Source organism: Zophobas morio, unplaced genomic scaffold (genome assembly GCF_036711695.1).
Source record: "Zophobas morio isolate AGI-343-1 ecotype UQ-CSIRO unplaced genomic scaffold, CSIRO_AGI_Zmor_V1 ptg000029l, whole genome shotgun sequence".
Taxonomy (NCBI): domain Eukaryota; kingdom Metazoa; phylum Arthropoda; class Insecta; order Coleoptera; family Tenebrionidae; genus Zophobas; species Zophobas morio.
Window position 1 is genome coordinate 8,320,285 of NW_026972134.1, and position 25,357 is coordinate 8,345,641.

A 25,357-nucleotide genomic window follows, 5' to 3' on the forward strand; every position below is an offset into this window, starting at 1 on the left:
TTAACAACCCCGTTATTGCCAAATCTTCCTTCATCGCTGAATAAAACTTTGAATGAAAAATTGTTGTCCAACTCTAGTTGATGTTGCATAAGATGGCAAAATTGTATTCTTCTGGGAAAACCTTCTTCTTTTAGATCTTGTACTAATGTCACATGGTAAGGGTGGAACTTATTCGCTCTCCAAATTTTTGAAACGGAAGATTGAGATATTCCTACCTCTGAATTTCTTGTGGATTTTACTGTAGTAGAGCCTGTAAGTGAATTGTAGTGTAAAATACTATCCCAAATTTTCCTTGCTTCGTATCCGTTTCATTGTGGATCATACATACTATACTATAACATCGTATTGCCCAAAATTCTTCGAGATGATGAAGGAATAGGCCTAAGGTCTTCTAAAAATATCTAGACCGGCGTTTACAGAAGTTCAATTAAATATTTGACAGCGATTAAATTTTTAACACGCCGTTAATGTATCATGTGACTGACGCTACGCCAGTCAGACGTCGCTGAACTTCGTTAAATGCGTGATTAACTTAATCTCAGTTCAAATGTTGTATAAACGCGCCCTTAGAGTCTAAAATAATTAAGAAATCTTTTAACTAGACTACTTAAACATTTTCGATTGTTACGAAATATTTCTGGTATCTTAAGATATTAATATTTTTATCGCTTTATCTTGTTATCTACGGAAAGTTCTAATTCAATAAACAGTGTGTTACACCAGTAATAGAACTCATATTTGCGAAAAGTGTTCAATAAGTTATTAACCGAAGGCAAGTAGTAGGTGAAACTATTTTTAATCTAAGTGTGAAATACAAGTAGTAAGTATTAAATGGAATTTTTAGAAGTAAATTTATTATTATTAACTCAGCTTAGATTAATATCGATATTGCGACTGCTTTCAGCGTTAATAGAGTGAAACTTTAGTGCTTCTCTCTTTACTTCGAGTAATACTTATAAAAGCTAAAGCAATCCGAACGAAACCAAATTATTATTTTCCACCAGAGTTTTCCTTGATATGCCCTATTTCACAATTCAATTGTTTTTTAAAAAATAATGTTAACTGAAACTAGATTAAAGAGTTCAGTTGTTATTCCAGACGGCTAGTTTCTACTTTAGTAATTATTATTGATCAAAACAAAAATTAAATGGTACTTCCTCCTCTTCAAGATTAAAATAATGCGTGTAGCGTTAAAGTGAAGATTAAATCAAGAGAATAAATTTTGATTAAACAGTACCATGTTTACGATAACTTTATAAACATTTTAAGGTTGTCGTAAAATCGGAATTAAAAAAATTTGAAACGTAAAACATTAACTGATATGTATAAACAAAGTCGCCCTTTCGTCTTTGTCATCGTAGTTTCTCTTCTCCCAGGTCTCGCATGCAGCCGGAAAACAAAATGTCATAAACCTTTTTTCATTCAAGTATTAAACTTGTTATAACTCCATTTTGAACATTTTCATTTATAGAGAATGACATACAAGTGTGTGATTATTGTCTTCAAAATTGACCTAAATTTATTTTGAAGAGTATGTTTGCGACCGTGTGTACATTAATTACTGTCTAATTTCTTACTTAAAACTATTCCAGGAAAAATGCGTGTTATCACCGATTCAAAATTTGTATTAATCGCTAACGCTTTCAATATATTTTCAGAACGTAATATCTCCACTATTAACATACTTATTGTTATGAAATTTTGAATATAACATATCCACACCTTTCAGTATATAACGCAAAGTTTTTTTAAATACAGTTTATGATCTTCTTTTTAGCATTTTGGAAAAATTTTTCATCAGATATATTTAAAAATCAATATCTCTGTTATTCGAAACACAGTTTTCACCACTGTTTTCAGCTTACAGAACTCTGTATGTTGCCCGGTTAACAATGCCTTTTTTTTGTCGGAAATGATATACACTGAAAAGAAATTTGTGTCGAAGAACCTGCTTTTACCGTATTTCATTTTCAACAAAAGAAATCGACAATGTTTGCAACGTAACATATAGAGCTTTGTAAGCTGAAAACAGTGGTGAGAACCGCGTTTCGAAATTTCCATAAATAATTGAGACATTTAATTTTAAATATACTTGACGAAAAACTTCACCAAAATAAAAAAAAAATGATGGTAAACTGTTTCTAAAAAACACTACCACTGTGCTCTGTAGAGTAAATTGTGGACAATTTAGATTTAAAACTTCCTAGCAATAAGTCTGTTAATAATGGAGATATTACATTTTGAAAATGTATTGAACACTCTGCAGGTGAAAACTCGCCTTAAGACGTCATTAATGTGGAGAAACTAATGACAGTCGATTTGTAAAATATATAATGAGGTTTTCATCCAACACAAAATTAATGGCGTTGCATTGCAAATAGAATATAACAGTTATAATCTTCCCGTGATAGTCGAGGGAGGCCACCAAGGCAGTATATTGACATTATTGTCTGCTAGAAAATTCTTTGATACACGGGGAATATGTGGTCGAGTGTTATCTTGTTGAAAAATACCATCTTGTACTTCTTTAAGATACCGTAACAACCGAGGCTCTAGCCCGTGGTCAATGAAACAACGGGCAATTAAAGTTCCCTGGATGAACACTAGAAGTGACCGCCTTCCAGTACATATTGCACCCCATGTAAACATTCCTGGTGTTATTCTTGTATGGCACCTATGAATGAAAACAGATTGCTTCGATCCCAACTCTGCCTTCTTACACGCATTGTAAGTTTATATGGCAACAGTAAATATAATACCTGCTCCTTTGTGTGAGATTCAACAACTTATTTCACTGAGAAGAAACCTCAATGGTTATAGAAAATTTTATTGTATACAAATGGAAAGATTTTACAGTGCTTGGAAGTTTTATTATAAAAAGAAATTAAAGTATAGGTATACTGTAACCTCACTTGAAATACACCTTGTAAAATTTTATGACTTAAGCGGCTTAAACCAAACCACCCTTATAAGTCAAGTCAGTCAGTTCACAGCTCATTATGGCAACAATAGACAGTAATAATCCTTGCGGTTCGGGTTCATAAAGCTTACAATAGCCAGTTTGACTTATAAGGGTACTTTGGTTTAAGCCGCTTAAGTCATAAAATTTTACAAGGTGTATGTCAAGTGAGGTTACAGTACGTACTCAATTACATCGTACTTTTCTGTGCAAATCGAATGTTTTGTTGTGTTAAAAGTAGCGGATAAGAACATTTGCACAAATCTGAAGCCGGATTTGTTATTTTGTTATTTTTGAACCCGTGCAGATGTTTTATGTCGGTAAGGGACGCCTCCATAAAGCAACCCATTACCTATATAATTTGACTGAATTCTATCTGATGATTTTAATAGAGTTAATTCTACTTTAGAATCGTAGGTAATCTTGTTTATAAGCACCCAAATGCGGGCGTAAGTTGGCCTTCATCGCACAAACCTGTCAAAAATTGCTAAGCAACAATTGATTGTTCATTTACACATCAATTAATTATTCAACCAAGCTTAGATATTCAACTTTTTTTTTAAGTTGGAAAAATAATATTTTACTTCCTCTTGTCTTGTTTAAAGCTCGTTTACTGTCGTCTGAACTAACTCGGTAAATTAGCCTTTACACGCACCCTGCCTGTAAAGCGTTACCGTGGCAGCTTTACAGGCACCGTGCCTGTAAAACGTTACCATGAGAGCACCGGAATCAAACACACATTCGCTGCGTCGGCCTTTTTCTTAATCTCACTAATACTGTGCTAATACTAACGTTAAAATCACCTTCAAACTCTTCAAATTCATGGATTTCCACAATTAACAGAGCTCAGAAACAAAATTAAACTATTTAAATTATTAATCGAATTTACAAATTGACAGTCCCGTTATTTTCAAACAATTCAATTTTCCATAGTTACCGGAGCAAACTATGAAAAATGACTATAATTTCTATGACTGTAATTTCAAGTAAAATTTCTAGAGATGCCAAAGTTGTTCATTTTCAGGATGTTCAGCAAGAGGAAGTAAAACGTTGTACGCGGCTCGCTTGCAACTAGCCTCTACTGGGGCTCACCGGATTACAGAGCTCGCTCCTACGTCGCTCGCCCTGCAAACATTCCGGCTCGCCCGTAAAAGCTAATTTACTAAGCTTGCCACGTAAATAACTATTATCAAATCATTACCTGACCGACTTCAAATTCTTCTAAACTTTCTTTTGAATAAACTTTTTCCGCTTCTTTAATTTGCATTTTGAAAAACAAATTATCAAATAATCAACGTGGTATCCATAACAACATCAAAATAATAGCCAGCTATGTATTAAAGTTCGCATCGGCACAATTCACACAGCTTGCGGAAAATACTCAATATTTCGTTAAAAATAGTTTAGAAACTAAAATAGAATAAAACGTATGTACCACGTGCATAATTGTCGATTCGGGGAATTAAAAACCCTCCTTCGTCGGGCTTTAAACATTCCCTCGTGCCACAATCTCCTTGATTATGCCCTTAATACATAAATAACTATTTTGGTGTTGAAAAAGGGAAAAATATTTAAAAAATTCTATAATATAGTTTTTTTCACAATTTGTATATAGGTACATGTTAGGCGTGTTAGCCGTTGATCCCTTACAATAAGTAGTAAAGATTTTTTTTTTCAACTGTATAACAACCGTCATCATTTTTTTAGGCACGATGATGCAAGAAGTTGATACAATCTGTTTTAAAGAAACCCTTTAGTTCGGTAGTTACAACCCCGGGTTGTGTTTGTAGAATTAATTTTTTAACAACTTCATTCGTTCAATTTACTCTTTTTGTTATATTTAGTATTTTGTAGTCTGTTTTCATTAGATTTAAGCATATTTTAGAATAATCTAGTTTTTCAGTCACCAATAAATAATCTATTTATTTAAAGAATTGTTCAAGTTTGAAAAATGGAAATCATCTCTCAAAAATACGTAAGAATCAGCTATTAAATTGAAAGCAGTTTTTCAAAGAACTGTATTGCTGCCATATAACCTTAGAAAATATGCTTTACTATATCTATACGTATACCGACATAGCACACAGTCACAGTATCATGACCAAGAGATTTATGTGTGAGTAATTTGGTTTTGGGAAGTTTTTTTTTAAGAAATTATATGAAGTTATTTTATTTATTAAATTTAATAACCTATATTTGTTTTACAGTTTAAAATCAAAGTTATGGGTAACACTTTGTGTAACTGTTTTGAAGCACTATTTCGACGTAAAAACACGTCTACCGAATACAATGCTTATACTATAGAAAATACTCTAAAGCAACTTATTAATAAATTGCTTAAAGAGCAAGACGTTCACCAGATTGTAAAGGATAATATTCTAAAAGTATTACACATTTATGGAATTGAGACTGAAAAATTAAAGAAACAAGAAAAAAATCAGATAAGACTATTACTGAACTCAGCATATAAGGAATTTGCACGTTTGGAAGTAAAAAATATCCATTTGCGACAAACAGGTAGGTAAAAAAAAACAATGTATTAAAAAATATAAGTCCTAAATGTCATAACATACCTACGTGTTTGAACACGTTTAGTTTTTAATTTTGTGTGGTATAGTATATTATTATACAAGTTGCATAAGACGCTCTATTGGCGCACGAGTATTTTGAAGCACGACGAGCGAAGCGAGTGCGACGATGCGTCTTATGAAGCGAGTATAATACACTATTTTTTATACTTTGCGCGTTATTTAATCAAAAATTTGGTAAAATAAAAAAAAAAGAGATTTAGGGATTTTTTGTCTACATTATTACGGGTGGTCACAATACGTTGTTTATTTTCAAACATTTGAACAACGAAATTTAATTTTGCGAATAATTCTTTAAACAAGGGTTATGGAAAGCGAGGGAAATTGTACCCCGTCCGAATTTCGCGACATTGCCGAGGATACAGTTACAAAACTATTGCTCAAGAAGCCTAAGGACTTGTATACAAAAGAATTTGAGCACCTTGAACGGTGGTGTAGTGAGAATAATGTGAAAATTGTAGTAGAAAATATTCTCATTGCATCCGAGCACAAGGCATAAGCGCCAGTAGGGGAACGAGGGGCTTGTTGTAACAGTTTTTAGGAAAACGAATATAATTTGGTATCTATTAGCTGTTTGACCATTATAAAAGTATCTATCGGTAGTCTAACTATTCCCCTATTGGACTGAACACGCAAAAAGTCAAAATTGTTCATCTTCACTTCACACCAGGCATTTTCTTAAAAAAAGTGCATTGTTACAACTTGCCCCGTGGTTGGGGCTAGTTGTAACAGCCATGAGACAGGTAGTACCAGTAAAAATAAAGCTGATGTTGATACATATTTAGACTTTATTTTTCAAAAATCAACACAACACTTCATTATATACAATTTTTTTTCAGTAAAACTGAAATAAACTTTTAGAAAAAGAGTTAACATTAAAAATTTGAGTGTTGTCTTCCTTTTTCTTAATATATCTGGAAAGCGATATATGGCATAGCTCAAAATTTTGGCTCGCTTTTCGTATGCTAGGTACGAGATTTGTGGAAGTGAATTTGGGATAAGTTGTAACATGTTACAACTTGCCCCAAAGCTATTGTTGCAACATGCCCCGTAGCACAATTTTCTACATTTAATTACATTTCGACACAATTATGTGGCTTAGCGTCAAAATGTGTAAGGAATATCAAAGCTGAGTAATTTTTGAGCTACATGCAAAACTAAAACTTTTAAATTAATTAATAACTGATACGAAAAACCAAATTTTACTAAAGCAATATTTTACATTACTTGGCCAAAACGAAACACGTGCACACATCCACTTACTGCGCTGGCTCAAGGAACAGTGGTTGTGATGACATGATGTCTTATGGTGCAAGAATTAAATTCAGTAAAATACCTGACGTTAAAGAGTTTAAATTGTGGATAAAAATTTAGTGTTACAACTTACCCCTGTTACAACAAGCCCCTAGTTCCCCTACATCAGAGATAGACACGCAGTCCAACAAAACTTTGTTCCCGGTCAAATTTCCCAGATATCACCATTACCGCTCAGGATTCTTAATGTTACCATTAATGTTTGCAATGATTCCAAGGATCTGGGCACACATTGAACAATTAAAAAGGTTTTGACAGTTATGAGGTTAGGTAGTTTTGTTTTGACATTTAACCAGCGTCGCGGGTACCACCAACCTAGTAAAATAAAAAATCACGTTTCATAATGAGATCAGTTTCGATACGCAAATGGGTTTCGTAAAGAGTTCCTTAGCGACGCAAAGTAGAAAAAGTAGTTTTTTGATAAAAATGCATTTTTGAATATGGAATTGTACATCTGTACTATAGTTATATCGGGTGATTAATACTGATTGCAAGCGAGTCATCCTTGACTTTTAATCTGGAGAGCATTTAATTCTGTATTTTCACGATGTTCACAAACAAAATTATGTCGCAAATGTTTCTGTTCTGGATATTAATTAATTTCAAGCTAATGTCAGGTTTGAAAAATCGATAATATAAAGTCCATTTTTTGTAAATGTGTGAAACCTTGAAATAACACGTAGGTACTGTTATGTGCTTATTTTCTGTAGGAGCACAGGGTCGGCGGCAAGGTGGCATTGGCAGAGAAACAACCCCAGATACTAACTAAGTCTATTGCTAACACACTAAGAAGTTCGTTACAAACAAAAAAAACAACAAATATTAATAACAATACATTACTACTGACCCCCAATCCCTATCCTTAACCTATACCTCCCTTCACAGTCCACGGCGCCGGACCCTCTGGTGTATTGGGAGAAGCGAGGAGAGGCAGACTATTTGATTCTTAGCCGTCTGGGGACGTTGCTCTTCGATTCCAGTACTAACAGCAAACGGGGCAATAGAGAGCCTCGACCCCCCTTCACAGTCCACGGCGACGGACCCTCTGGTGCATTGGCGTATTGGGAAAAGCGAGGAGAGGCAGACCCTCTGATTCTTAGCCGTCTGGCGACTTGGCAACAGCTGTGTGGCTATAATTTCAACGTGTTGGTAACCTCCAACTTTAGTAACTGTATTGTGGCGGTAACTCGTATGTGGCCAGTTCACGTTCTTCTCCTCTTCACCCACACCCACATCTCAGCCGATGGCAACGGAATTCCTTTATTTCACCGCAGTTACGTTTTGGCACGACCCTTTTTTTTCAACGCCTCCCCAAAAAGAATGGCCGAATCCCGCAATCCCCGTGTCAACTGTCAATCCCCACTCCCAAACCGTGACCTCCCTGCGCGTCGTGCGTACCAGCGGCGTCCCACAATTCAGTGGCGTAACATTCGATTTTTTAAAACATAACAGTACCTAATTTTTGAAATTTTTATTAAGATGTTGCAATAAATGTTAAAAATGTAGGCCATTTTGTTACGAGCACATTTGAGTTCGTCGTCTAAATGCATGAATAGTATTTTGTAGCATATACCAAAGGACTTTGTCTTGGTTTCGTAATTTTTGCAGTAGCCCTTCGCTTTAATTCGTTTACGTTTCAGTAGGGGTATGGCAACTACCTCAAAAAAAGTTGCTCTATTGTAGGCGTCATCTAATTCCTGTCCAAACTTTCTCTGCATACAAAAGTGGTTCTCGATAAACATGTGGTTTTTCCGTGTTCTAAATCCACATTATTTTATGAATTAAGAAATCCTAAAACTATACTTCGTCAGTAAAAATGTTTTTTCTAATAATTCCTTTTCAACGATCGTTGATAACTTACAGCCTTTAGCAAAAACACACCTTCTAGTAACTGGTGGAAACATGTGAATCTATACGATAGAGGTCTAAATAATTTCTAAATATTGCTGAACAAGTTCCATTGCCGCATCAAATGTCTTACATATGTTGGAAGGACCCCTTTCATAACCAATATTACATTTTCAATGTTTTTTGGATTTCTGCCTACCCAAGGAGGTTTAAATGTATAGAGAGAGTATGCCGTGTATCTTCCATATATCAAAGTGTGACCAACATCTCCCGGGTGAAAGGAGTGAGGCGCGAGAGGTTTACTGTACTGCAGTACAGTGGCTGACGAATTTCAATTTCGTACAATTTCAAGAAAAATAAAAAATATTGGTTTTTAAACAAAATCTGTGGTTAATACACTTCCCACACGTTGGCGTATCTGGTCTTTGCAAACATCCATTAAAATCTAGAACAATGACAAATGTGTTAAAAGCAGAGACTTTAAATATCTAAAGTCTCTGGTTAAAAGTAATAGACAACAGTAAAATCTGTTAAAATTGTGTTATTTTGGTACCAATTCTCCTAGTTAAAGTCATCTAGTGATTTTACTCTCTGTATGTTTTAATAGCGCCATCTGTCATTGTAGATATATACAAGTAAATCCTGTTCCAGAATGTTCCTTCACTTTTCATTGTTCAAATACAGTTAGTCATAATTTGTAGTTCAACGAAGTGTTTTATTTGCCCTAGTTCAACAGGTTATGGGCCCAGACCCAGGTTTTAACCAGTAAAGTTGGCAAAAAACGCTGTGAACTCGTCGGATTGAACTAACGAAAGTAATATGGCTGTGAATTATATGTCTGCGGTGCCAAAGTTGCTTGGCAGAGAAAACTATGAAGATTGGGCATTTTCTGTGGAAAATGTGTTTATTCTGGAAGGTTTGTCCAAGTGCATTAGTGGTACTGAAACGGATACAGACAAGGTTTTGAAGGCAAAGGCAAAGTTGGTATTGACACTTGATCCTTCTTTATTTGTGCATGTGAAAGAGGCCCAAACGGCTAGCGAAATATGGACGACACTAAAGAAACTGTGGATGTTTTTGGTATGGATTTATTTATGTACACATATTTACAACGAATGACATTTAAGCAACGTGGTTGTGTTGGAACTCTGCGGCCACGAGGAGCGCGGTGTTCTTGTGATCTTGCTGCTTCTGTGGACGATGGCGGAGAGAGCGAGTTGTGCTTCCATCAGGCCTTTTCTAGTCTCGCTTCTCGTTTTCGCTTCTGCGTGGTACGCCAGCCAATTAGCGGTGTTCTTTGCAGGCGTACGGTTGGTTGCCTATAGCGCAGGCAACTTGCTCGCCACAAACTTTATGATGACACCGGCTTTACGAGAAGAATAGGACTCCTCCGGGCTCTGATCTCACTGCGGTTAGAAAACTGTGATTCGATGGAATCCTACGTGAACCAAGTAGTCGAAACTGCTCAAAGATTACGTAGAACAGGTTTTAAAATTGACGACGAATGGATTGGGTCCCTGCTTTTGGCGGGCTTGCCAGAAAAGTTTGCACCGATGATAATGGCCATCGAACATTCGGGCATAGAAGTAAAAACGGACATCATCAAAACGAAGTTGCTAGATATGCAGGTAGATGGCAGCAATGGTCAAAACGCTGGTAGTGCTTTGGTGGGTAAAGCAGATTTTCGTTTTAAGAAGTATCCGCATTATTCGAAGGATGGCGGCAGTAGTCCTGGTAGTAGCAACAAGAAGAAAAATGACATTGTATGTTACAAATGTAAACAACCTGGTCATTTTAAGAACAAATGCCCACAGCTAGTTAATGAAAACAAAAAGGAGAAGGGACGACAGCCAAAAGTGACAGAGAGATCATCAAGTGCATTCTCTACAGTGTTCTTGAATGGGAAATTTGATAACACAGATTGGTACATAGACTCTGGAGCCAGCATGCACTTTACGTCTAGAAAAGATTGGCTGAAAAATGTGCAGACTGAACCTGAATTAAAAGAAATTACAGTAGCAAATGACGCCAAAGTCCCAGTTGTTTGTGAAGGAAGTATAGAGATTACTACAATGGTTGGCAATCAGAATCATAATGTAGTAATAAATAATGCCTTTTATGTTCCCCAATTGACGACCAATTTACTGTCAGTTAGTCAGCTCATTAGAAATGGAAACAAAGTTATTTTTGAGGCAAGCTGTTGCAAAATCTATAATGAAAAGGGTGATTTAGTGGCAATAGCAGATGTGCACAATAATGTCTACAAATTAAACTACAGGAAGACTAATGATAATTTGTTGGTAGCTTCAGCTGTGACAGGGGACATATGGCATCGCCGCTTCGGACACCTGAACTATGGAGATTTGAAGCTGATGAGCGAAGGTAGTGTCGAAGGTTTTGATTGTAAAGGCAAGTTAAACAGCAATGAAGTTTGTGTTGTATGCTGTGAAGGAAAACAATCAAGGCTGCCTTTTAAACATAAAGGCAGCAGGGCAACCGATTTATTGGAAGTTGTGCATAGTGACCTTTGTGGGCCGATGGAAGTTAAATCCTTGGGTGGCTCAAGATATTTTTTGTTATTTGAAGACGATTGTAGTCGAATGAGTTTTGTCTATTTTTTAAAAGCCAAGGACGAAGCAATAGACAGATTTAAAGAGTTCAAGGACCTTGTTGAAAATCAAGTGGACAGAAAAATCAAGATACTCAGAACAGACAATGGTGGGGAATTCTGCAGTTCAGTTTTTGAGAGTTTTTTGAAGATAAATGGGATAATACATCAAAAGACAAACCCATATACTCCTGAACAGAACGGAATGTCAGAGCGTATGAACCGTACTATAGTTGAAAAGGCAAGATGTCTTCTTTTCGATGGGAATTTGAGTAAAATTTTTTGGGCTGAAGCGGTAAACACAGCAGTATATCTACGAAATCGATCAGTGGTAACAGGACTTGACAAAACTCCAGTTGAGATGTGGTCAAACAAGAAACCAGATGTTGGTCACGTTCGAATTTTTGGAAGTGAGGTTATGGTACACATTCCTAAAGAAAAGAGGTGTAAGTGGGACAAGAAAGCTATAAAAATGACATTAGTTGGTTTCAGTGAAAACATAAAGGGTTACAGGCTTTATGATCCAGTTAAAAAGGTCATTGTTACAAGTAGAGATGTAATCATAATGGAAGATGTTACAACAAATTTTGATGTAGTGTTTACTGACGACTCTAGTGGGGCAGAAACATCGCCAGTTCCAGTGGGGGATGAAATTGAAAATGATGATAATTCACCTAAGGATTCGAGTGACTTAAATAGTGATCTGGATGAAACGAATGAGAGCGATACAGAATTTGTTCTTCCGTATGTGGAACCAGACATAGTCAGAAGATCGGAGAGACCAAGAAAACCAACAAACTTCAAAGACTATGTAACTTACATAATTGAGGATAATACACCTATGGATAATGATCCAATAACCATGTCAGAAGCCCTGTCCAGACCTGATGGACAAAAGTGGAAGGAAGCAATGGTTGAAGAAATCGAATCATTGAAGGAGAATGAGGCATGGAAGTTGATGGACTTACCAGATGGAGAAAATGTGGTTGACTGCAAGTGGGTTTACAAAATAAAGCGAGACAGCGATAACAACGTAAGTTATCGGGCTAGACTTGTAGCTAGAGGTTTTACACAGAGGGAGGGTGTAGATTATTCAGAAACTTTTGCTCCTATTGTTAGACATTCTACTTTAAGATTGCTGATTGCATTAACTATAGAGTTAGGTCTTAAAATTACTCACTTAGACGTAAAAGCAGCATTTCTAAATGGTTATCTAGAAGAAAATGTTTATATGAGACAACCAGAAGGTTTTGTTACTAAAGGTTTTGAGAATAAGGTGTGCAAATTGAATAGGGCCATATACGGTTTGAAGCAATCTTCAAGAACATGGAACAAAAGAGTTGATGAAATATTGTTAAACTTAGGTTATGATAAATCGAAATATGAACCATGCTTATATACTAGGAAGCAGAACGGTTTGATAAGTATAATAGCTCTATATGTTGATGATTTTTTTGTTTTCTCAAACGATGTTAAATATGTTGACTTCTTAAAGCAACAGTTAAATTTAGAATTTAAAATCAAAGATCTTGGTGAGGCTAGGCAATGTCTAGGTGTTAGGATTAGGCGTGATTATAAAAAGAATAGATCAAGTCTTAAAAACTTTTAATATGGTAGATTGTAAAAGTGTTGTAACACCTATGGAGATTAACAATGTTTGTTTAGATGATAGTAAAGTTAGTTTTTCTGATAAGGATATACCGTATCAAAGACTTGTAGGCAGCCTGATGTACTTAGCAGTTTTGACGCGCCCTGATATAGCATTTGCAGTGAGTCATCTTAGCCAGTATAATAATTGTTACACAAGTCACCATTGGAAGTGTGCCAAAAGGGTATTAAGATATTTAAAGGGTACTAAATCCTTTAGGCTGAGTTTCTCCAAAGATAATTGCCAATTAAATGGATATACAGATGCAGATTGGGCTAGCAACAATGTAGATCGGAGATCCTACACCGGTTTTGTTTTCAAATTGTCTAATGCTGCTATCTCATGGGAAAGTAGAAAACAAAGGACAGTAGCTTTGTCAAGTACAGAGGCCGAGTACATGGCTTTGAGTGAAGCGTCCAAAGAGGCAATATATTTGAAGAAACTTTTAGCCGAATTAATAGATTGTAGTGGTCCAATTGTATTATATAATGACAGCCAGAGTGCTCAAAAGTTATCAGCAAATCCTTTGTATCATAGACGATCAAAGCATATAGATGTGAGGCACCATTTTGTTAGAGAAGCTGTCTCCAATAAACTAGTGACATTGAAGTACCTTGCTACCAATGCAATGACAGCCGACATACTAACAAAAGGGTTGCCAGCAGCAAAACATTTGCACCATGTGAAAAATTTAGGTTTAGAGAATTGTTCAAAATAGTGGGGGTGTTAAAATTGTGTTATTTTGGTACCAATTCTCCTAGTTAAAGTCATCTAGTGATTTTACTCTCTGTATTAAAGTCACTAGATAGATTAAGTACCGCAATCCATTAGGCCCATGAGTTAGAGAGAGATATGTCAATTTTGCCCCAAAATGGTGGCGCTTTTTAGTGTCTTTTGTACATTACTAAAAGTTTACTGGTAGAAGTGCTTCAAGGACGCATTCTCTGCTACGTCACATAAATTGAGTTCTGTGGTGTATAGCACGTGTATAATAATAAATAATAATTAGTTTATTGTTAGTTGCATTACGTATCTCCCAGCCCTTTTTATATTCTTGTTCTCCCAAAACCTGGTAACTTTGGAAATTTCCAATTTTTGTTTGTTTAAAAAATAATTACCTTCTCAGCATTTACCTCCCATAATATAATATGTTGATGTCTGTTATTTTCACTATATGCCAAAGTATATAGCCCTCTTGGCTAAATATTTTTGCATTCCTTGAAAAATTCAAATTTCAGATAAATAACATTTAAATTTACCGCTTTTTTGCCCCAAAATGGAGGAGCATTGCGGTACTTAATCTATCTAGTGACTTTACTCTGTATGTTTTAATAGCGCCATCTGTCATTGTAGATATATACAAGTAAATCCTGTTCCAGAATGTTCCTTCACTTTTCATTGTTCAAATACAGTTAGTCATAATTTGTAGTTCAACGAAGTGTTTTATTTGCCCTAGTTCAACAAAATCTAGTTCCGCCACTGACTCGCTCAATTGCTTATCCGTCAATTCACGAATGTGTTCGAACACCATACGAACAGCAGAGAGGGTTTGTATATCGCACTGTGAGAGCAATACCCACGTAAGTCAAAATTTGCCGAATTCTTAAATATATCATTAATGCATAAAAAAATTAATGTAGTTTTAGTATATAAAAGTATAAACGGTTTTTAATAGTTACGCAATGCTCAAATTCATCAAAATGTTTGTATTGCATTTCCGAGCATTACGTGTGCACTTAGTGCAAGACTGCCGTATCTCAAAACTAAGTGAAATGCACGTAAGCTATGAAGCTATGAGATTTCAGTCGATGTTGATAATCTGATACTCCTACTAATTTAGGTACAAATTGAACACAACAAATGCACAATGTCTTCTGATATAGTTAAAAATTGACCGAAAACATGGAAATCAATTTTTCTTTGAATAGGAAAGGCAGGAAAGTTAATTAGAGCGAAATGAAAAAATTAAAATTTGATGAAAAACACTATTTACAACAACAGCCTCCTTTATTGTTTTTTTTTAAGAAAGTATCGTACTTGGTCTGTTTCTGTTATTTTGTTAAATTAAATTTAATTCTGCGTTTAATTGTCTTCTTTTTTGTGCTAATTTGTACATCATGTGTCAATAGTGAATGATCCTTTAATAAAATAACGATCACTAATTGAATTAAGTTTTAAAGTGGTTTTGCGAAATTTTTCATTGTGGCCGGTTTTTTTTGCGGGTCAGTGTAGATGTTGAATGAATTAATACTGTGATTGTTTTGTGTTTTGTTACATTTTTTTCATTACAATGTGTTGCTAGTTTGCTCTTGTCTTAAATTTATTAACACGCAAGCCAAAATATTTGATATGGTGTAGCAGTGCAATAGTCACGTAAGTCAAAATTTCTTGTTTTCTATAATAAGTAGAAGGGTCTACTCTAAAGGAATAAAAACACGATTAATAATAGATTAAGGGGATGTTTGCTAAATGAAAACTGTCGGATTTTTAATTTTGCCGTGTTATTGTCTTCACAAGAAGTTTGCGTGTAGAAAAATAAAGACGAGAAGTAGTGGTAAGATGTTTGAAACTCAGGAAAGCTGGGGTGTAATTTATGACACCCATAATCTCTGGTAACAGTTCGGCACCCGCTTGTCGTGTATTATTGTTCGATTTTCGTTCGTCAACAGTTCAATTTTCATATACGAATTTATAAAAATGACCACAAGAAATTAATAAGAAATAAAAATCTGAATGTGTACAAAAATGAACTTCGAAAAATTAAGGCAACAAATACTAAGTCCAAGCAATTATAATCTAATTGGGAAACTGATTGATTTACAACAAAAAAAGCAGTCAGCCGAATAATTATAAATGCAGTTATTTTTCGGACACAAAACAATCACTTGCGCAGCACTTAAAAAGATTTGTGGCAAGTAAAATAAAATCAATTTTAAGTGTCCAAATGGTTCTACTGAGTGTGTCCCTATACTGAAATGCAACGAAAAAATCACCAATTTCTGCATCAGTACGTACCTATATGTCATGATGTAATGCAAATTATAAAATAAACTAGAGGCCAATAATTTGTTTCGTTTTTATTTATGCGTATTTATAAATATACCCAATTGTTTTACTTAAAACTAAGTACTTCAATTATTTGGATTACATATTTCAATTATAACTGGTTCCCTAGCTGGTTGGTATCGGCTAAGTTCAAACTAAAGAGGTATAGAAACTACCTGTGTATACTGAATGGTTATCCGGCTAATTATAAGGTTTATGGTAATCTTTTATTTAACAAAATAAAATTCTTTCAGGTAATACACTTTGATCTTTGACAAAAAGCCGAGAAGCAATAGGATTGGTGATTATATAAAGTAACAATAATAAAATTTCTATTAGTAACATTGACTTACACTTTATGTAAGTGTATAAAAACAGCGGCGGGTCTAAAAAACAATAATATTTATATGTACAGAAATTAGGAAATAAAAGCATAATAATAGTAAAACTAATCAAATGATGATTAAACTGCATTTTTTGTTTGTAGTTTTAGTAGGTTTTTGACATAATAATTCTGATAAAAGTTTTTTCGACTTTTTCGTGACTTTGAAAGTGGAATCTTCGACTTTCGTCCCATTTCAAAATTTACTCCTTATATATTTCAATGGTCACAACGAGTTCACTAACTACACTGAAGTAAATTTATGCAAAGATTAAATTTGTCACCGAAAAGATGTCGGAAGTAATAAATTATCCCATCGGTCCAAGAACGTTCGGTGGGTGTTATACCCCAATCCGAGAGAGAACGCAGCAAGAGACAGCAAATGGAACGAATAAAATAAAGCTTCAAACATGATCAGTTTTAAATCAAAATTATGAAGTTTTATAAATCGCGAATTTTTTATTTTTTTTGAAATATCATAGTAAACACTTCAAAGAATGTCCATGACTTACTTTAATCTGAATTTTGTAACTATGTTGGGCACAGTCGGACCTAATATTAGTGTGATTTTAAGCATATTTGCGATTTTATTAGAGCAAAACAGGTCATTTTTTCTCCAATTTTATAAGTTCCGGACACTAATAGCATATCAAAGATATTGTAAAAAAAAAATTGGGTTCAGTTTCCAACTAGTTGTCTAGTATTTATGAAACAAAATCTACTGTAAATTCACTGAAAACTAAACGGATAACATCACCTAACAATACGACTATAATGTATTTCGAAGCCATTGGTATTTAAGATACAAATAATATATAATAGCTTGGGAATTTTAAATCATCATTACTCGAAACACGCTGGTTTTGAGTTACGTGAGTATTGCTCTCACAGTGCGATATGTGCGACACAAAACAACGAGCCCAGTACTCTCTCTATACATTTAACCTCCTTGTGCCTGCCACTTGTACAGTGGCAAATATGCATAGTTTTCGACAGGGAAATTTCTCGATTGGGATTGTGTTCAGAACAGAAAACTGTCAAATACCTTCCACTCTTCAACAGTAGTGGAACGAAAGTTCTTAGAAGAAAGTGATTTTTACAATTTACATTTAAATCACAAACGACAAAGGAATGCCAAAAAAAAAACGGAAAAAACAAATGTGAAAATATGAGGTTAAGTTAAATTCAGTGTCATTCATAAAGTTGAATTGATAACAAAATTTAGTCGTCAAGGCTGCAATAGATTTTTACATATATGCATTAATGCATTAGGAAAAATACCGAGTGACTATTAACGTTCGTGATTTTTTTGTCAGGTTGACAACCTATTTAAAATGTTATAATTGATGGGATACCTAATTTCACTATTAAAGTGACACTTGTAACAGCTACCATCGTTTGTTAGACGTGCTCATGTAAAACTGTCAACTGTGAACAGACATACGAGCAAGGATACCAATAATTCAGAATTGCCAACACAAAAATTTGCTTAAATCATTAATTAAACTTCATATATTTAAACTTCTATCCATAATGGTCCACAGTATTTAAGATAAGGTCATAGTCTACACATCTATCATTGATGACTCGACTACAATCAATACTATTGACTCGATACATTCTGACATAATTAGTGTAATATGAAAAATCCGAGTTTGTAACTTAGATTTAGGATTAACGATTTACTTCCAAAGCTGATAATTGTTTAGATTTTGTTATTCGGAAAATAAAGCTGATATATTTTGCAGCAGGTATAGATTTTCGTACAACTAAAGAAGATTTATTTAAAATCGAGGATGAAGTGAAACGTAAAAAAATAAGCAAAAGTGAATTTGGAAATAAACTGCAATTGGTTATAGCCTCTATTCAGAAACTTGACACTAACCCAAGGATCGCAATACCAAAAGAGACAAAAGAAGATATCGCTTTTTTGATTTTGCACTTATACATCCATAGTACATCAGCGAACAGGACCATTGGTGGAAAACAAGAAAATAGGACGACAACACGTACAAAACAATTTTCGAAAGGTAACCATTGAATTTTGATTATTTTTTTTTGTAGGTAATTTAAATGCTCAAACAAGTAGCCGAAACTTGACCAACAAGAAAACAAAAATACAAAGGGCAGATGTAAATCTAAAATGTGGCAGTCAAACTTCAGTTTCGGAACGGCAGCCTTTAAAACAACCCGAGGAGATTTTAAATGAAAAAAGCAAACCTTCGCAAAACAGCATAATAATTGGGACATCGACTACAAATGTCTCAATGCAGCAACAGACAGAAAAGTATTGGGCAAACATGAACACAAAAGAAGATTTTATGGGAGAACACCACGCAAACAAACCTTTTCTGGGTTTTAGTCAAGAATCTGGTTATTATGGAAAAAAAAGCAACACCAGTTCACTGGAAAACAATACAAAAAATATACCAGAAGAAGAAGCAAAAAACAACACCCAAAATGGTGTGTTGGATGCTAATAGAATAAACGACTATTTAGCCTCACTAGGATACATAGAAGTTGAGATTTACGATATTTTTGCATCACGGACTGACCAGACCATAAAGATAGAAAAACTGGAATCTTTGAGGAAAAAAGTCCACGATTTCAATAGCACTAATGCTGAGGTTCGCGCTCAAAAAGAAGAGCTTTTTGAAAATATTGACAGCAAAGTTCATGCGATAAGGGAGAGCATTGAGAAACATAACTTTATAAATAAAGAAACAAAATCTAATAATACAGAAGCTTATACAAGCAACTTTAATCAGAAAGGTACGGTGAAGAAAGAATCGAGGCGATTTGACTATAACAATTCACAACAACAAGTGCCTACTTTGGGTCGCCCAGAAGAGCAATTACAAGCAACCTTCGTAAACATAAGTAAATTTCGACCAGTTCTAACGGTTATTTTGTTAATACCTCTATATTTTGTAGATGATTTAGACCAAATCGGAAAAAAGGGTAACAACGCAGAAGTTTGGTTCCTGCAAAAGCGACAGGACCACGGAAACCAAAGAAATGTAATGGAAAAGCTTTCAACTCAAGAAATTAAAATTGACTTTAGTCATTTTGAGGGGCACCAATCTACAGATAAATTAGCAAGCTTTAATATTGAAATTGAAAGAAAAAACAATTCTGCATGTACCTGCTTGGAAGAGCTTGAGCCAAAGTCTATGTTCACAGAAATGCCAGACAATAGGAAGACAGTTAAGGATACGTTTGATAATATCTCACCGACGTACCAAACAGAAATAAATAATGTTAAAAAGAGGAACGTAGAGGAAACTTTTTCAATACAGGAGGATGTAGCAAAAAAGCTACAAAATTCTGGTATCAAATGTAATTGTTTAAAATATTCACTTTAAACTTTGTCAATTTTTAACTAGTTTTTGTTTTTCAGGTTCAGCAGAACTAATCCCGTCCCAAATTCAGAACGATGGCTCACATCCTGAAGATAGATTAAAAAATTGTTCAATTATGCTTGGCAATACACTGGGATATTTAAACGAACTTACAGCTCCTGCAAAAAAATTGCAAACTTCTAATAAAGAAGACGTGTTCGAATTGAAAAAAAATGTGAACTATTTAACGGACATTCGTCCTGAAAACATCTGCGACGAATTTCCACCAATCGTTGCGATTTGTAACACAGATACACACCTAAAAAATGTACAAAACGATTTTAAAATTATAAATGCAGAACAAATTTATACAGCCCGAAGAATTGAACAAGAAACTGTTACAAACAATTACAATGAATTTAATACAATGGAACAAGAACCGTGCCAACTAGATTGTACAAATTCAAAACAATCGTCTGCATCCTTGCATAGTCAAAAAGAACAATTAAAACCGGCACCTCTTTGCAAACGTAATTTTTCCCAAAATATATAGAAGCGGTTAATTTTTAAACATGTTTTCTCAAATATTTTATAGATGATTTCGACGAAGCACAAGCAATTTGTGAAAATTCAAAAACTCATGAAAAGAAGAGCAATAACGCAGCAGTGCAATCTCCACAAAGGAATATAACGGGACCAATTTCAAGAAAAGAACTAGAAAATACTTTTGAAGCGCAGCAGCCTACTGATAAAACAGAAATATTTAAAGTTGAAGGTGAAAAATTCAACAACCAGTTAGAAATGTATCAAGAACAAACGCAAATCAAGGATGAAGCCAGAGACGTTACAAATTTTGAACAGGACTATACTACAAGGACAGACACACTACGGACGAAAATAATTATGCAAGAATCTGACCACATCTCATCAACTTTCTCAAAAAAATTAAAGCCTTCTAAAATCAGTATTGCACAAGAAAATATTTCAAGCAGGAAAAGTAAGTATCCTCGACTAATCAGTTTAATTATTGTTTATTTTTTTTCTTCAGTTTCTGGTGAGCTAATTCTGTCAGAAATGCTGACTGAAAATTCGCCAGCTGAAGAAACATTGGAAAATTATCAAAATGATATCGACCGTGTGGTAGAAAACTTAAAGCAATTTGCAACTAACCAAGAAACTACTCGACTGGAACGTAAAAATTCAAACAAACCACTTTGTGTTTTGCATAGCCAAAAAGAACAACTGCAGTCCACAACTACTGGACATGAAAGTAATTTTTTTCAAAATATTTAAGTAGTTAATTTCTAAATATGTACACATGTTGTAGACCATTTCCAGAAATTAGGTGAAACCTATAGACATTTTGAAGTTGATGATACAAGGATCAACAACGTAGCAATTCAGTCACAGCACCACAATAACAAGAATTATGTAAAAGCCAAATTCTCAACAGAGAAAACAAGAGATGCGTGTCACTCCTATAAAACGCAACAATTTATAGACGAATTAGTACCATTTAAAGCTGAAGACGAACCACCAGACAGCTGTGGTACTAACTACTCGGAAGTTCAACAAGAACAAATCCAGGTTAACGCTGCTGTAAATCTTGAACCACTTGTTATTATGGACACAGAAACGTCAGCGAAGAAGGTATCTAGAAGTAAATCTGACCATAGTTCACCGGCTTGTCCAATAGAAGCAAAACGTATTAAAATGGGTGAAACCTATGAAAATTTGTCATTAAGTGAAGACGTAACAAATGAGCAACAAGACCTTGTTAGCAACCGTAAGTCTCTAAATTAGTTAATCTAAAACTTATCCATTTTTCAACAACTTTTGTTCTTCAGATTCTGAGGAGCTAATTATGCAGAAAGAACACGTGCAAACGGAAGATAAATTCGAACATTTCCAAATTATTATTGACAATGTCACAGAAGAGCTGAACAAATATGCAGATATAATAAAAAACTTACAACCTGTTAACGAAATAATTTTGTTAGAATTGGAACAAAATATAAACGATTTGATTAACTGTCGTCTGGAAAGTATCTCTGAGGAATATCCAGAAATTATTCAACAAAAAGAATTGATTTACAACAAAGGACTGGATCTAAAATTTAAGCTAAACAAATTTAAAGAAGGGAGAATAATATGCAACAATCAAATGAGTTTATTAAAAGAATGCGAAACTGAAATTATGCAAATTGCGCACTTGCGTGATAACTTTATAGTAAAAAAAGAAAAACTGGATGATGTTAGAAAAAACATTGACCGAATCGAGAGTAATACTCCTGAAGTAAACAATCAAAAAACATTGATTTTGAACAAATTAAAGGGAATTAGTTTACTGGAATCAACAGGTTATCTAAGACAGTGCTCTGAATCTGTTAACACTGAAATCTTAAACGCAGAACAATTTCCATTTCCAAAGAGAACTAACAACTTTGAGTCCAGGCGTCAAAAAATTCGAGGGTTAAAATCTAATCTGGGCGAGCTTCCTAAAGAATATCCGCATATTGGAGCACATGTTGAACTTCTGGAGAAAGATGTAGATCAAGCTGTGAGAATCTTAGAGGACACTGCTAGCTACAATGAAAATGTGTTTCTTAGACTGGAATCTTTAGAGAAAACAAAACAGGCTATTACTGAAATTCAGAATGCAGAAAATATTCAAATAGAGGATAAACTAGAACAATTAAACACCCATCTCAAAGAAATGGATTTTCGTGATGAAGATAATCACCAGAAAATACAATTAAAGAAAAAAGAAATTCATCACTTGATGCAGACTTTTCAAACAACCGATTTTACAAATCATGAGATCTCTCTAGAAGTTAAAAATCAACTGAATGAATATGAAAACGAAATATTGGATTCGAATTCTCTTATTTCTCTCGAGGAATATCAAAGCAAAATATACGAAATTTCACAATTGGTCCATACATTTAAGGGTGCTTTCACCAGAAATCATAATCCAATTGCACTTACATTCTCTGTAAGGTGTGACATAGTACTGGAGCTTTTAGAGAAGAAATTCAAACAAAATGAGCATATTCGTAAATCTCAGGAATGTTTGGAAAAAATTGAAAGGAGAATTATTACCAACAAAAAGTTGGCTACTGCAATACGTAAACAGTACCTGGATGAAGATGAATGCGTACTTCGTTCAATGAAGAAATCTTTACATAACCGTGAAATCACGAATATTATAAAAGATTTGGAAAGTAAAATCAAAGTAGAAAAGTGTAAGCTTGAATTAATCGACAAGAGAACTTATTTAAATAATCTTAAGGAAGACGTTATGCAACTACCTTTTCCTGTGCCTTGTACTAAATTTAAGAAATATATGGATCAATTGCTTTGTTGGAAACAATATGTCGATGCAATGCCTCAGGGAGACTCAGAACTAGATTCCCAAAAGCAAGAATTTTTACTAGAACTTAATATTTGTTTAGGACATTTAGATGACTACGTGGCAAAATTAGTAACCAGCAAGAAGCAGTCTGAAAAAATTTTGGAATTGGAGAGTTATTTTGATTTCAAATTGGATTCTTCCAAAGTTTCAAGAAATTGTGTCGAGTTTGTTAAAGAAATCAAGGAAAAGGCGTGGTCTTTTGACGAAAGTGTTAAATACTACCTAGGTTCAAAATATTCCATTGATTATTACATTATTCACGAAAATTTGCTGCGATTGCTACAAGAACTTCACAAAGTGGTTTGCGAAGACGATGATGAACAATTGCTCGACGAACTTATAGAAACTATGAATTATGTAAAGGGGTTAATTCGGTTACTGGATTCTAATGCCACCGATAAGTGAACAACTTAAATTAACGAGGAGGTTAAGTATTAAAGAGATCGCTATATTAATTATTATAATTCTATAAATATGTATCGCCTAACTAATTTTTCTTTGTTAATAAACATGTAGGTACATTTGATTTTGTACTTATTAAGCCATTTGATATAAACCTAGGATTCCAGTAACTACACTGAAATCTTTGCTTATGACTTCTGTTTAATTAGGTACTTGTTCTTGTTAACTTTTAACACCACTAAATGTTAGGTTATGTGGGTAACAGATAAAGTTACCTTGTCAGGTCCGGCATTAAGTTGTGATAACCCAAACTTCCCGCCTTAAAATTTGACCTTGAAACAGTTTGAAAGGCCCGCGAAAAATTTAAAAATTCAAAGTTTGGCCTTGGCTGTGATCGTCTAACAAATGAGAACCTACGTTGTGTGTTTTTTTTTTTTTGGTTTTGAAAAGTGGCGGGAAGACGTTCTTTCATACAAGTGCATACACTGTCGAGAGCGCAAGAAATAATAGACAAAATTAGGAGCCTTCCTAAGGAGGAAAAAGAAACGAAGAACGACAGACGCTCGATTTGCCCTTCTGGCGAGTCCGCAGGGCCAAGGCATCATCGGTCTTCATTCCCCAAAACCCCCTGGGGTTTTATTCACCGACATATTACATGTCAGACACCTTAAGATATGTGAAAGAAAAACACTCGCGAATTGACAGACATACACATATGAAAACCGAACAAATACAAAACCCTACACATATGTAAATTGGATGGCAGAACCCGAATCATTATGAGAGTGTGGCGATCGAACAAAACATAAAACAAAATATATCAATTTCATTTACGAGCACAGCAAAATACCCAGAGGGGGTGTCGTAGCGTGAGCGAAGTTTGGAGCTCCCGGTCTGGGCTGGTTTCCCCCGCGACGGTGATTCTATCTACACCAAGCCTGCCAGACATCACCCCTCCATTACGAACATGTTGTCCAAGCAGGCCGTTTCGGCCTAAAACTAGCGGTGAAGTCTCGTCAACTACTACCTCGTCGTCAAGACCGTTCCCACTGAAATCTAGTTCAAAGCCTGCACATATGTGCAGAGAGCGCGACACATTCCGCTACCGCAACTAGGAACTGCGCCCATCGCCGACACTACGTGTTATTGTGTTATTTACCTCCAATTCTATTTAAATGTTCAATCTCTATGACTCTAATATTAAATGACAACCGAACAAGTGTTAAAGTTTCAACAAGGAGCAATAAACAACATTTAAATTCGCCACACACTCTTACGAAAATTCAACAACAAATAATTCTTAATTGAGATTAAATTTGGACATCAGATAATTTACATGATAGAAATATTCATCAACAAAACATTTACATGATCAAAACTTAGCAAGGATTTATAAAACAAAGATCTGGTGTGAAATAGACTTGTGCAAATAAAATATCATGTTAGGTCAAAACTGTAGAGCATGGAAATTTACATTCAATTCAAATTATACAGCCAAGAAAATTACTGAAGCTAAATTGTGAGACAAAGACAAATTGCATGAGGTGAAAGAGTGTAAAGTTAACAGATTTACATGTGATTAATATTAATTCGTGTCCAGTCAAGTTATTGGTTAAAATTCAAACGTGAAATTATTTAAATGCATTGTGGGCCATTATTACACATACATTTCCCCAAACAAAACACATAAACAAACATGGCAGACAATCTGCAGATCCAAAATGGCGTTGGACGAATTCGTCATTCCAAATAATAGGCGTCGAAAATATGCGATGCAAAAATACGATGAATCCTGTGGCGTTGTATA

The 25,357-nt window shown here is 34.7% G+C and overlaps 1 protein-coding gene across 2 annotated transcripts; it reads left to right on the plus strand.

The window, feature by feature from the left end:
- The first annotated feature begins 742 nt into the window (after positions 1-742).
- On the plus strand, positions 743-23,674 carry LOC135137187 (centromere-associated protein E-like). Of its 2 annotated transcripts, none has more exons than XM_064066773.1 (11): positions 743-820; positions 2,533-2,727; positions 5,167-5,476; positions 18,141-18,401; positions 18,457-19,272; positions 19,327-19,731; positions 19,793-20,263; positions 20,329-20,730; positions 20,782-21,003; positions 21,061-21,519; positions 21,581-23,674. In XM_064066773.1, the coding sequence occupies exons 2-11, from the start codon at positions 2,668-2,670 to the stop codon at positions 23,551-23,553; spliced, it is 5,379 nt and encodes a 1,792-aa protein (XP_063922843.1). In that variant the 5' UTR covers positions 743-820; positions 2,533-2,667; the 3' UTR covers positions 23,554-23,674. The 2 variants fall into 2 exon arrangements, with proteins under 2 accessions (XP_063922843.1, XP_063922844.1); XM_064066774.1 differs by having other exon boundaries at positions 18,144-18,401.
- Positions 23,675-25,357: the final 1,683 nt, after the last annotated feature.